The 10,240-nt window shown below is 26.8% G+C and overlaps 2 protein-coding genes and 1 long non-coding RNA gene across 32 annotated transcripts in view; 1 reads left to right on the top strand and 2 right to left on the bottom strand.

The window, feature by feature from the left end:
- Positions 1 to 138: 138 nt before the first annotated feature.
- Positions 139 to 3,513, bottom strand: LOC105143550 (odorant receptor 46a-like). Of its 9 annotated transcripts, none has more exons than XM_011051938.2 (7): positions 3,322 to 3,513; positions 2,617 to 2,739; positions 2,090 to 2,475; positions 1,387 to 1,722; positions 1,032 to 1,086; positions 572 to 727; positions 139 to 487 (listed from the first exon to the last, which is right to left on the bottom strand). In XM_011051938.2, exons 3-7 carry the CDS (start codon positions 2,449 to 2,451, stop codon positions 431 to 433), a joined length of 966 nt encoding a protein of 321 aa, XP_011050240.1. In that variant the 5' UTR covers positions 2,452 to 2,475; positions 2,617 to 2,739; positions 3,322 to 3,513; the 3' UTR covers positions 139 to 430. The 9 variants fall into 9 exon arrangements, with proteins under 9 accessions (XP_011050240.1, XP_087259332.1, XP_087259333.1 ...); XM_087403206.1 differs by having other exon boundaries at positions 885 to 1,086; positions 2,593 to 2,739; positions 3,322 to 3,510; XM_087403207.1 differs by having other exon boundaries at positions 885 to 1,086; positions 2,090 to 2,487; positions 3,322 to 3,510.
- Positions 3,514 to 3,700: 187 nt separating this feature from the next.
- LOC147910591 (uncharacterized) overlaps positions 3,701 to 10,240 on the top strand; it is a 98,409-nt gene continuing 91,869 nt past the window's right edge. For 6 of the 19 annotated variants that reach the window (XR_015544173.1, XR_015544181.1, XR_015544167.1 and 3 more), the window contains exons 1-5: positions 3,701 to 4,489; positions 7,362 to 7,616; positions 8,319 to 8,528; positions 9,688 to 9,849; positions 10,033 to 10,232. This is a non-coding gene — a long non-coding RNA (uncharacterized LOC147910591). The remainder of the gene's footprint in view (positions 4,490 to 7,361; positions 7,617 to 8,318; positions 8,529 to 9,687; positions 9,850 to 10,032; positions 10,233 to 10,240) is intronic. The other 13 variants (XR_015544185.1, XR_015544184.1, XR_015544175.1 and 10 more) reach the window with 13 other exon arrangements.
- Positions 4,769 to 9,694, bottom strand: LOC105143548 (4-vinylanisole receptor-like). Of its 4 annotated transcripts, none has more exons than XM_087403178.1 (6): positions 9,006 to 9,694; positions 8,187 to 8,585; positions 7,441 to 7,776; positions 6,884 to 7,085; positions 5,186 to 5,341; positions 4,769 to 5,108 (listed from the first exon to the last, which is right to left on the bottom strand). In XM_087403178.1, the coding sequence occupies exons 1-6, from the start codon at positions 9,029 to 9,031 to the stop codon at positions 5,055 to 5,057; spliced, it is 1,173 nt and encodes a 390-aa protein (XP_087259304.1). In that variant the 5' UTR covers positions 9,032 to 9,694; the 3' UTR covers positions 4,769 to 5,054. The 4 variants fall into 4 exon arrangements, with proteins under 4 accessions (XP_087259304.1, XP_087259306.1, XP_087259307.1 ...); XM_087403180.1 differs by having other exon boundaries at positions 5,227 to 5,341; XM_087403181.1 differs by having other exon boundaries at positions 7,016 to 7,085.

The raw sequence follows: 10,240 nt of genomic DNA, 5'->3' as shown, positions 1-10,240 counted from the left end.
TATGCATAATGTTATTCTTATCTACTGCAACATCTAATCCCATAATTGCTTCAATTATCGAAATAATTATTAAAGCATTTCATGATAATGATGTGAAAAAATTATATGAAAAGAAAAGAAATATATGCTACAGAAATATATGCGACAATTCTATTTATTTTTACTATTAATATGAATTTTTTCTACAATATTATGTTTAAATTCACAATTTTATTCATAAATTAATATATTTATAAATTTACTAATATGTTTTGTGCACATTGCAGTTTTAAGTAAATTTTTATAAAAAATGTCATAAAAAATTTTATTTGTTTTTAATAAAACGATTAGCATCAATATTATTTATTAACATAGTTCTGCGTTTCTAATATGATTTTATAAAAAACCAAAAATAAAAATAAAAAACATTACTTTCTATTTAATAAACACGTTATTGTTCTTGTGTTTGATGCAGCAAGTTGAAAGACGAATAAGACATCTTAAGTAACTGTAAAAAATTATAGATGTATTTATAAATATTCGAAACATTTGCAGTCAGCAATAATTTTAATTTTAATTTATTGATACTGACGGCTACGAACGATTCAAGATTCATCGTGATAATATACGCGCTACTAAATTCGATGGGAAATGTCGAACGTTTCATAATTATTAGTAGACTCTTCTTGCTGCTACTGCTAAGTTCCAGCCAATTTATATTATAAACACTATTCGCCAACTGAAGGCTCTATAAATAAAAACATGAAAATATTGCAAATTACGAGAAAAGAATATCATGTATTTGTTTTAGTTTCTTTTCTTAATGACTCCTCTCGTTATTAATTTATCTTATATCTTATTTAAGTTTAATGATAAAATTAATTTGTTTTAAATCAAATATATACTTTTAACTTGACTTCATTTCCAAACCAACAATAAATGAAAATCTGTGCCAACATGCAGCCTGTATACATCATCAATGGAACAATTTTCATGTACTCTGTTGCCATAGCCATTCGATATAAATTTGAACACACCACCATCATGCTCACCGCGAATTGAACAGCAATTATTTTCGCGAACTTGTCATTTATCGTGTGCGCATATCTGCGATTAGATGAAGATTTTAAATCCATTATTCTAAGTATCTATTTCAATTATTTATTATCTGTGTCGAGTTTACGTCATTAAATGTACTTAATGATCAATTATTAAAACAAATGCAAAATATTTCTATATCATAAAATTTCAAGTCAAAATTCTCTGAATCTGTGGTATTTTACATATATTTATTAGCCAATAAAAGTTTTTATTATTTTAATGAAAGGATATAAAAAAATTATTATAAAAGAGATAATATTTTATATTTAAAATTCAAGAAAAAGAAAATTATTCAAAGAAACTAACTTAACTATATAATTGTGATGATTAATACATTCGCGCAAAATATTTTGATTCTGATTGATATTTTTCAATCGATATTCCAGTATCTCGAATTGACAACATATGTGCAGCAAAAATCCGCAAACCAGACTCTCGCAAGCGACGTTTACTAAACCAGAACATGACATGCCTATCATTTGGTTAGTATATACGAAAGTAAATGCAATTGGGGTTGAATAATCGAATGGTATCCATGCTCTGTATGTCAAGTTTCCTTTTGAAAGATCCATGAAGATAGATGATATAATTACTACGACAACCGCTGAACCTACGAGGGTTAAATACCGCATCGCAACATTCCTATATATAAAATGACCACAATTATACATTGTCCACTCTTATTTGTTTCTTACTATTATAATATTTTTTTTTTAATTTTACTTGTTATTTTGTTTTTAAATATTTTTTTGGATTATTATAATTGAAATATCTTATTCTCTCATAATTATTATATCATGTAAATAAATTTATTTATCAATTCTTATTTAATTAATTTTTAATTTGTTTAAGTATAAAGATAAAGAATTTTTTTATGTAAGTTGTGAGATAAATGCATTTAAAGAATATTGTATATTATTATAATTAAATATACATATTACATGGATATATATATATATATATATATATATATGTATATATATATATATATATATATGTTTATACTTACTGTATCCTTTTATCAAATTGCTGTCGAATTGTTATTTCGTGAAATTCATTTGGTTTAAAAGGTTTTTCGCGGAGAACGTTGACTAGCATTCTGACATTTTTACGATCTACCCACAAACAAATATTTTTATAACCCGCGACAAATACGGTCAACATCATGTATAATGAATCGGTGAGTTCGTCAGAATTATCGACATTCAGTATGATGTCCATAAATTGGGATATTGCAAATATATTTAATGAAAGGACCAGAAACATTGCGTAAGTTTTGTAAATTATATGATTCAACAAGGATGTCCATGAAGGCGGTTGCCAAAATCCAGCAATTGTACAGATAGTGAGGGTAAATTTCAGCACGTGCATTGAACTGTTCTAATTCAATTTTTCCTACACAAATTGCTATTAATTATAAGACCTTCAGTGTAAGAAATTTTGATTAAAATTTATCGCATAGGTGTAACATTACACTTAAAATAGCTAACATTTTCATGAAAATGAACGTACTTTGGAATGTTGTAATTTGCGTACCGTGATAGTTAATGAAGTAATTAAATCCGTCAATAAACAGAGAGCTTGCTTATTTAACTATACAGAACAAGAGCAGCATAAGCAATACTCTGAGAATTTAAGATTGTCGTACCGACACAAACACTAAATTTGAACAGCAAATTAATTAAAATATGTTAATTTCATGATAACTCGTGCACGATTACGCCGATCAATGTCTTCTTTTAGGAAGATATTTGAGAAAACTGTATCATCAATTATGATAGATATGTGTACGAAATTTTAGCCAGATTCTTAGCCGCATATATTTATACAATTATATTAGAAATTTAATATTCTTTATATTTCTTACATAATATTAAACACTGTTTATTATAATTGAAATATCTTATTTATAAAGATTACACAAAATAAATTTAATTTTATTATAAAAAACAGTATATGTTATAGAAAACAATAAGAAAGATTGTAAAGCTCAAGAAGTACTAATTGCAATACTATCTCGGAATTGCTGTAAAAATTCTATTTTCAATTTTATTTTATTTATAAGAAATATATTTTTGAAGAAAAATTTTTTTTATATATTTCTCTCCTTTATGTAGTTTCCAAATTAATTTCCAAATGAGTTAATAAATAAATTATTTTAGATATAAATCTTTTTTAAAAGTTAAACTTTTGGATGTAACACGTATTACATTTTTATATTTTTTAAATACTTTAACTTACTGATTAATTCACTCCTTTGTATTTTATATTATCCTGCCTGTCAAATATTTACAAAATTAATTTATTAAATTGACACACAATTAAAAAAATAAATATGTAAGTTGTTATCTTAAACAAAAACAGATAGAGCAAAGGATTACAAAGGATCGAGATACTCCGAATGTTTATGAGTCTACTTTCGGTAGTGATGCTATTTGTAACCCTTACAAATATGTCTTTGTCTTTACTTGGATTATTAACATAATATTGCATCTACGATAAATGTCAAAGAATATTTTTACGAACGAAGGCACAACGTTTTTACGAGATATATGTTTTATTGAAAAATTGCGTAATATCCCGTTATTTTACATAGCGATAGCGGTACAGAAGTAAGATAAATAATTCGGAAAAGTAAATTCCTAGAATTTTCTTTAATAAATTATTAGCCTTCAACTACTTCCACGATCGATATAGTTTTCTTATTGTACCTATGACAAAATATTTATTACTACTATATATTTTCACAATATCAAGAAATGTATACCCTTAATATTAGTTAATAAAATAGTAATCGGTGTCCATAAAATCTTAATACCAACCAGATACTCGATTTTGCATGGTATACTTTTTTATTATCTTACAGTTTATAACTCAGCTCTTATGCATCGAGATGCAATACAAGTCAAAGTATAACTAAAGTAAGCTATATCAAAACATTGTGAGTACCAAAATTGTGTATTTTATTATAGATGGATTGTAAATAATATTGTATAGATGGATTGTAAATATTGTTCTCTCACATATTAATATCTAACGTGAAAAGTCCAATGCTGTGTAGTTACAAACGAAGAAAAATGGCCGATAAGGTATAAGCATCTTTATTTGAAAAACTAATATTTTTTAAATTATTTTAATTTTAATTACTTTAACATCATCTTTTTAAATTAGAACTTAATCAAAAATTTAGAACTTAGTTAAAAATTAAAATTTTTTTGCAAAAACTCATCTTTAGATATTTCGGTAACTTTTTGTAAAATTTTTGAAGCTATAGTTTTTCTTGTTATGGAAAATTAAAAAAAGACACGCCTGAAATGGCGTGCGCGCATTATATTTTGATGCTTCCATTTGTATGTTATAAAACTATATTATAATTTGCATACTCTGTCCTTCAATGAAAATAAATAAGGTAAAGAAAAAAATTTTAATTATTAATTAGATTTAGTTATAAAGCTATCCAAACGTCACTACATTGGTAACTTAAACAGAACTTTTTTTTATAATTGCTTATATGAAATTGTGTCTGCTATAATATTTCCGTAACATTTAATCCAATCCAAAATGTTTTGTTGACTAAGATGCTAAATAATAAATCAGAATATTTAGATAAAAAGTAAATAGTTTTAATACTTTATAATATCATTACATTAGAAATATGGAGAAATATAGAAGAAAACACATTACAAAAATGCTTGTAACAATTTTTTATTTTTAATACTAATGTGAAATTTTTGAAATACTAACATGATTTAATTTATGAATTTTTTTTTTTTAATGCTACTAAAATTAATGTCAATGAAGATTTTTAGTAAGAATTGTATATATAAGTTTCATGAAAGTCTATCTAATTACTAATAAAGTATGAATTTTGTATTTAATGAAATGTAAATGATAATTAAAATGTAAGTGATTTTATAACACGTTGATTGAACAATAACGTTTGTTAATTAAATAGTAATTTTATTCATTTGTTATTAATCTTGTGTTTGATGCAACAAGTTGAAAGCCGAGTATGACATTTTAAGTAACTGTAAAAATTGTAAATTAAAAATTATTTAAAGTAGTTGTAATATATTTAGTAATAATATTTATCTTTGATACTAACAGCTACAAATGACTCAAGATTCATCGTGATTATATACGCACTACTAAATTCGATAGGATTCATTGCGCGTCTCATGACTATTAAGAGACCTTTTTTGCTGCTATTACTAAGTGACAGCCATTGTATATTATAAATATTATTCATCAACTGAAGGCTCTATGGGAAAAATATTGCACATTACAAAACACAAATATTGTTTATCCCAATTTTATTATAAATAGCTTTATTATATTAGGAGTACAAATTAGTTCGATTCATTTTTTTTGTTCAAAAATGCATTTATTTCAAAACAAAATGAATGAACAGATTAATTAAAGTATTGTCCATCGCTGGCTACTACTTTTCCCCATCTCTCAGGCAATTTTCGAATTCCATCTCGAAAAAATGACTCGTCTTTGGAGGCGATCCAATTTTGGAGCCAATTTTCGATTTCTGCGAAAGAAGTGAACCGATGACTTGCCAAATCGTACTGCATCCTTCGGAACAACCAATAATCAGAAGGAGCAATTTCCGGAGAATACGGCGGGTGCGGTAAAACATCTCATTTGAGCGTTTCCAAATATTTTTTTACGACTTTAGTGACATGAGGCCGAGCGTTATCATGAAAAAAAAAAACTTTATCATATCTTTGCTCGTATTCCGGCCGTTTTTCTCGCAATGCACGGCTCAAACGAATCAATTGTAGCCGATATCAATCGCCCGTAATGGAATCGATCAGGTTTCAGCAGCTCATAGTAAACAACAACCTTTTGGTCCCACCAGAGCATGATCTTCGAACCATGAATGTTCGGCTTTGGTGTTGATATTGAGGTCGATGACAATGATTGACCGGGATTAGAGTAGTATTTTTTCTTCTTGGGGTTGTCGTAGAATATCCACTTCTCATCTCCAGTCACAATCCGATGCAAAAAACCTTTTCTTTGTTGTCTTTGAATTAGCTGTTCGCAAGTGAAAAATCGCCTTTCAACGTCTTTCGGTTTCAGTTCATAAGGCACCCAATTTCCTTTTTCAATTATTCCCATGGCTCTCAATCGTGCAGAAACGGCTTGTTGAATTACTCCCAATGATTCTGCAAGCTCCTCTTGCATTTGACTCTGATCTTCTTCGAGTAATGCCTCTAATTCTTTGTCTTCGAATTTTTTTGGCTGTCCAGAGCGAGGCTTGTCTTCAACGCTGAAATTTCCATCCTTGAAATGTCGAAACCATTCCCTACATGATTTATCAGTTGGAGCAGTGTCACCATCAACTTCGACAAGCATTCGATGGGCTTCAGCTATACTTTTCTTCCAATTAAAGCAAAAAATTAGAACCTCCCGCAAATGCTGCTTAGTTAACACAAAATTCGACATTTTAAACACAGTAAAAGTCAAGGTTTTTGTATGAAACTAAAAGCGATATAAACTGAATATTATTAGCAGATGTCTAACCTCTCTTAAAACGCCAAAATCAGTTGTCACTATGAACCATTCACAACAGCCGGAGCCAGCTTTTGGAAAATTAACCGAACTAATTTGTACTCCCAATATTATTTATGGATGCGATCTACTTTACGCTATTTCTTCGAAGCATTTGATTGATCAATCAATGCTTCAAAGCATTTATAGCATCAACTGGACCGTAGCCTATAGCTCTAATAATATACATATATTTATATATATGTAAAATGCATTTAATTTATTTTAGAGAAATATATTATACTTTTGCTTTAACTTCGTTTCCAAACCAACAATAGATGAAAATTTGTGTCAATATGGCTCCCGTATACAATATCAATGAAATGAATGTCACATAATCTGTCGCCATTGCTATTCGATATAAATTTGAGCATACCACTAACATGCTTACTGCAAACTGGAGACCAATTATTTTCGCAAACATATTATTTATTGTATATGCATATCTGTGTGATTAAATATAAGAGGTTTAATTTTATAGCAAATAACCCTTAAAGTTATACATAAATTGAATTTTCATTACTATTTAATATCTAATAAAGTAATCAAAATAGATATACATATTAAGTTTTTACCTTTGAGATTTTTAATAAATAAGAAAGAAAGAATCAAATTAATTCAATAAAATTAATTTTAAATAAAATCTGTAAAATTAAGATATTGTTTAGAACGCTTTATTTATACTTTATTTATATCTTTTAATTATTTTGTATGATTTAAAGAACGCGCGATTCTTAGGAAAGCGGAACTTTGTATTATACAATATATAATTCAAATTTTCAAAATACATAAGGAACCAACTCAAAGATACGGTTGTGATGAGAAACACAATTACGCAGAACGTCTTCACCATGCGTCATTTTTGTCAATCGATACTCCAAAATTTCAAGTTGGCAGCAGATGTGTAATAAAAGACCGCAAATGACGCTCTCGCAAGCAACATTTACTATACCGGAAGTTGCCATGCCTATCAGCTGGTGAGTATAAACAAGAAAGTATAAAGCAGGATATGAATAGTTGAATGGCACCCATGCTTTATATGTCAAATTTCTATTTGAAAGTTCCGTAAAAACAGACGTTAAAACTATTGATATAATTGTCGCCATAATGAGAATCAAATATCGTAACGTGCTATTCCTATAAAATAACCATAAAAATTATTTAAACTAATTCTTTAATAAAAGTTTTATTTAACTCTACTATTATTTTATTACTGTATAGTTACTATATATATTTTTCTTAAGTTTTTTTTTTAATAAGTTTTTATAAGTATAATAAATATTTTTTTAATTTTAAATAAAGATATAATAATAATAACTTTTGAAAAAATGAAATTACGTTATATATTATATATCTGTGTAAATCTATTTCTATATCCATTTGTATAAATTGTCAGTAAAATACGAATACAATATGAATACAATAATTACATTATTTTTATTACTTTTAAATATTGGAGGACATATAAGAAATATTTTGTTATTTAGAAAATGTTTTATTGGAGAATAATTAAAAAATTTTTTTATTTGCATGACATTAATACTTACTGTACCATTTTCTCAAATTTCTGTTGAATTCTTAATTCTTGTGTTTCACATGCTGCAAAAGGTTTTTCATTAAGAACGTTGATTATAACCATAACATTTTTGCGATCTATCCACATATAAACTTGTTTATAGCCTGCGACGAATACGGTCAACATCATGTATAAGGAATCAGTGAACTCGTCAGAATTTTCGACGTTCAGTACAATGTTCATAAATTGAGATATCGAAAATATATATAATGAAGAGACAAGAAACATTGCATATATTTTATAAATTGTATGTTTAAATAATGATGTCCATGAAATCGGTTGCCAGCATCCAGCAAATGCGCAGACTAAGAGTGTAAATTTCAGCACTTGCATTTGAGCTCCTTTAATGCAGTTTTGCTTACACCAATTGCTATTAATATTTATTAATTAAATTATTTTTAACAATTGCATAGAAATGTTTCTCTTCAAAGATAAATATCATAAATTACTATAAAATAAGTTTACTAAAAACGATAAAAAGGAGTACAAAAGGAATTAAAATTTTATTTTTTAATTTGTTTAATAAAATTCTACTTGAAATATATTTTTATTTTGTAAATATATTTTCCATAATTTATAACTACATAACAATTTATAGCTTAACTAAAGATATTTAATATAAAAAATTGATATTGTTAAATTTTGATTTGATTAAATTTTGATGAGAGGAATTTATATTTACAAAGATAATTTATTAAATTAATAAAACATATTAATTTGGAATCATTTAATAAAATTTAATTTTTGTTATATTGAACTTTTGATATGTATATTTTTACAATGTATTTACTTTTTTATACAAAGATCCTTTTGCATCGTGATTTACTTACGCTTATTCAATATTTCACTTTTAAGTTAATTTAAATTATTCATTAATTTTTAAAGATTATTTAAGCTCTTGTTGCGTCTTAAACGAAAATAGATAAGATTTGAAAGAAAGAAAAACTCGGAATGTCTGTAGAATGTCTCGCGACTTTCTGATAATGATACTATCCATTACGTATTCTCTGTATGTACCTCTGCCGTTATTATTGTCCATACATACAATCTACGATGATATCCTATGAAATAATATTTTCACGAGTTAAAATGCGGGATTCTTTTGATATATATGTTCTATTAGAAATTGTATAATACAATATATTTTCATAAAGACAGCAAAACAGAAGGAAAACTGATATATGGAGAGAAATGAATTCTTTGAATTATCAATAAATTACTAGTCATTAACTATTTGCAGAATACTTCAATATAGATTCCTCATTATATATTGTTCCGTCAAAATATTATATTTATTATTTTCCATTGTGTTGTCTATAATTTTAAACATATCACTTTGAATATCAGTTAACAAATCATTAGTTGCAATTACTTCTATAAAATCTTAATATTGATAATAGTTCATATACTCAGTTTTACATTTACTATGTTTTCGTTATATTCCTATATTTTCTTTTTCTGAGCGAGTATAGTATGCCTGAGAACAATGAAAGGGGAATATAGCTATTTTTTTAGTCTTGTCACGCAAGAATAAGAAGGCATCTTATAAGAAGGCGTAATCTATAAGTGTATGATGTTATTTCCATATTATGATTCCTACATTTATTCTCTTCTACATCACGAATGTAAATGAGGTAAGACAAAATTTTAATCCTTAAATTTTGTATACATATAAATTAATAGTATAAATAAATTAAAGTATATAAAAAATATATATAAAATAAATAAGTATAGCATAAATTAAAATTAATTATTGATAATTATTGAAATTTGTGTATAATGATGTTAATTGTTTATTATATCGGATGTTACGACAGTGCTGTCCAAAATAAAAATGAATAGTTTAACGTAAAACGTCCCAGGGTTGCCAGTTATAATATAATGAAACCAACATAGTCAACGTTACGGCTGTCAACTGATGGACAAGGTTCTGTCAACCAATACTAGGCCATCACTGGCAAATAACTAAGCTAGTACCATCTGTCAGTACTAGGCCCAAGTTATCATCCAGTACTGGGTTAGTAG

This window comes from Acromyrmex echinatior, chromosome 2, assembly GCF_024713525.1.
Source record: "Acromyrmex echinatior isolate Ae372 chromosome 2, ASM2471352v2, whole genome shotgun sequence".
Taxonomy (NCBI): domain Eukaryota; kingdom Metazoa; phylum Arthropoda; class Insecta; order Hymenoptera; family Formicidae; genus Acromyrmex; species Acromyrmex echinatior.
This window is presented reverse-complemented; position numbering and strand designations above follow the sequence as displayed.

Excerpts from the sequence above, each read along its gene's own strand:
- LOC105143550 (XM_087403206.1), bottom strand. The coding sequence starts at position 2,451 with ATGCACGTGCTGAAATTTACCCTCACTATCTGTACAATTGCTGGATTT. Across the intron at positions 1,723-2,089 it reads CAATTTGATAAAAGGATACA|GAATGTTGCGATGCGGTATT; the intron begins GTAAGTATAAAC and ends TTTTATATATAG. Across the intron at positions 1,087-1,386 it reads CATCACAATTATATAGTTAA|ATATGCGCACACGATAAATG; the intron begins GTTAGTTTCTTT and ends ATCTAATCGCAG.
- LOC105143548 (XM_087403178.1), bottom strand. The coding sequence starts at position 9,031 with ATGCAAAAGGATCTTTGTATAAAAAA. Across the intron at positions 5,342-6,883 it reads GAAACGAAGTTAAAGCAAAA|AGCCTTCAGTTGATGAATAA; the intron begins GTATAATATATT and ends TTTTTCCCATAG. Across the intron at positions 5,109-5,185 it reads ATCTTGAGTCATTTGTAGCT|TTACTTAAAATGTCATACTC; the intron begins GTTAGTATCAAA and ends CAATTTTTACAG.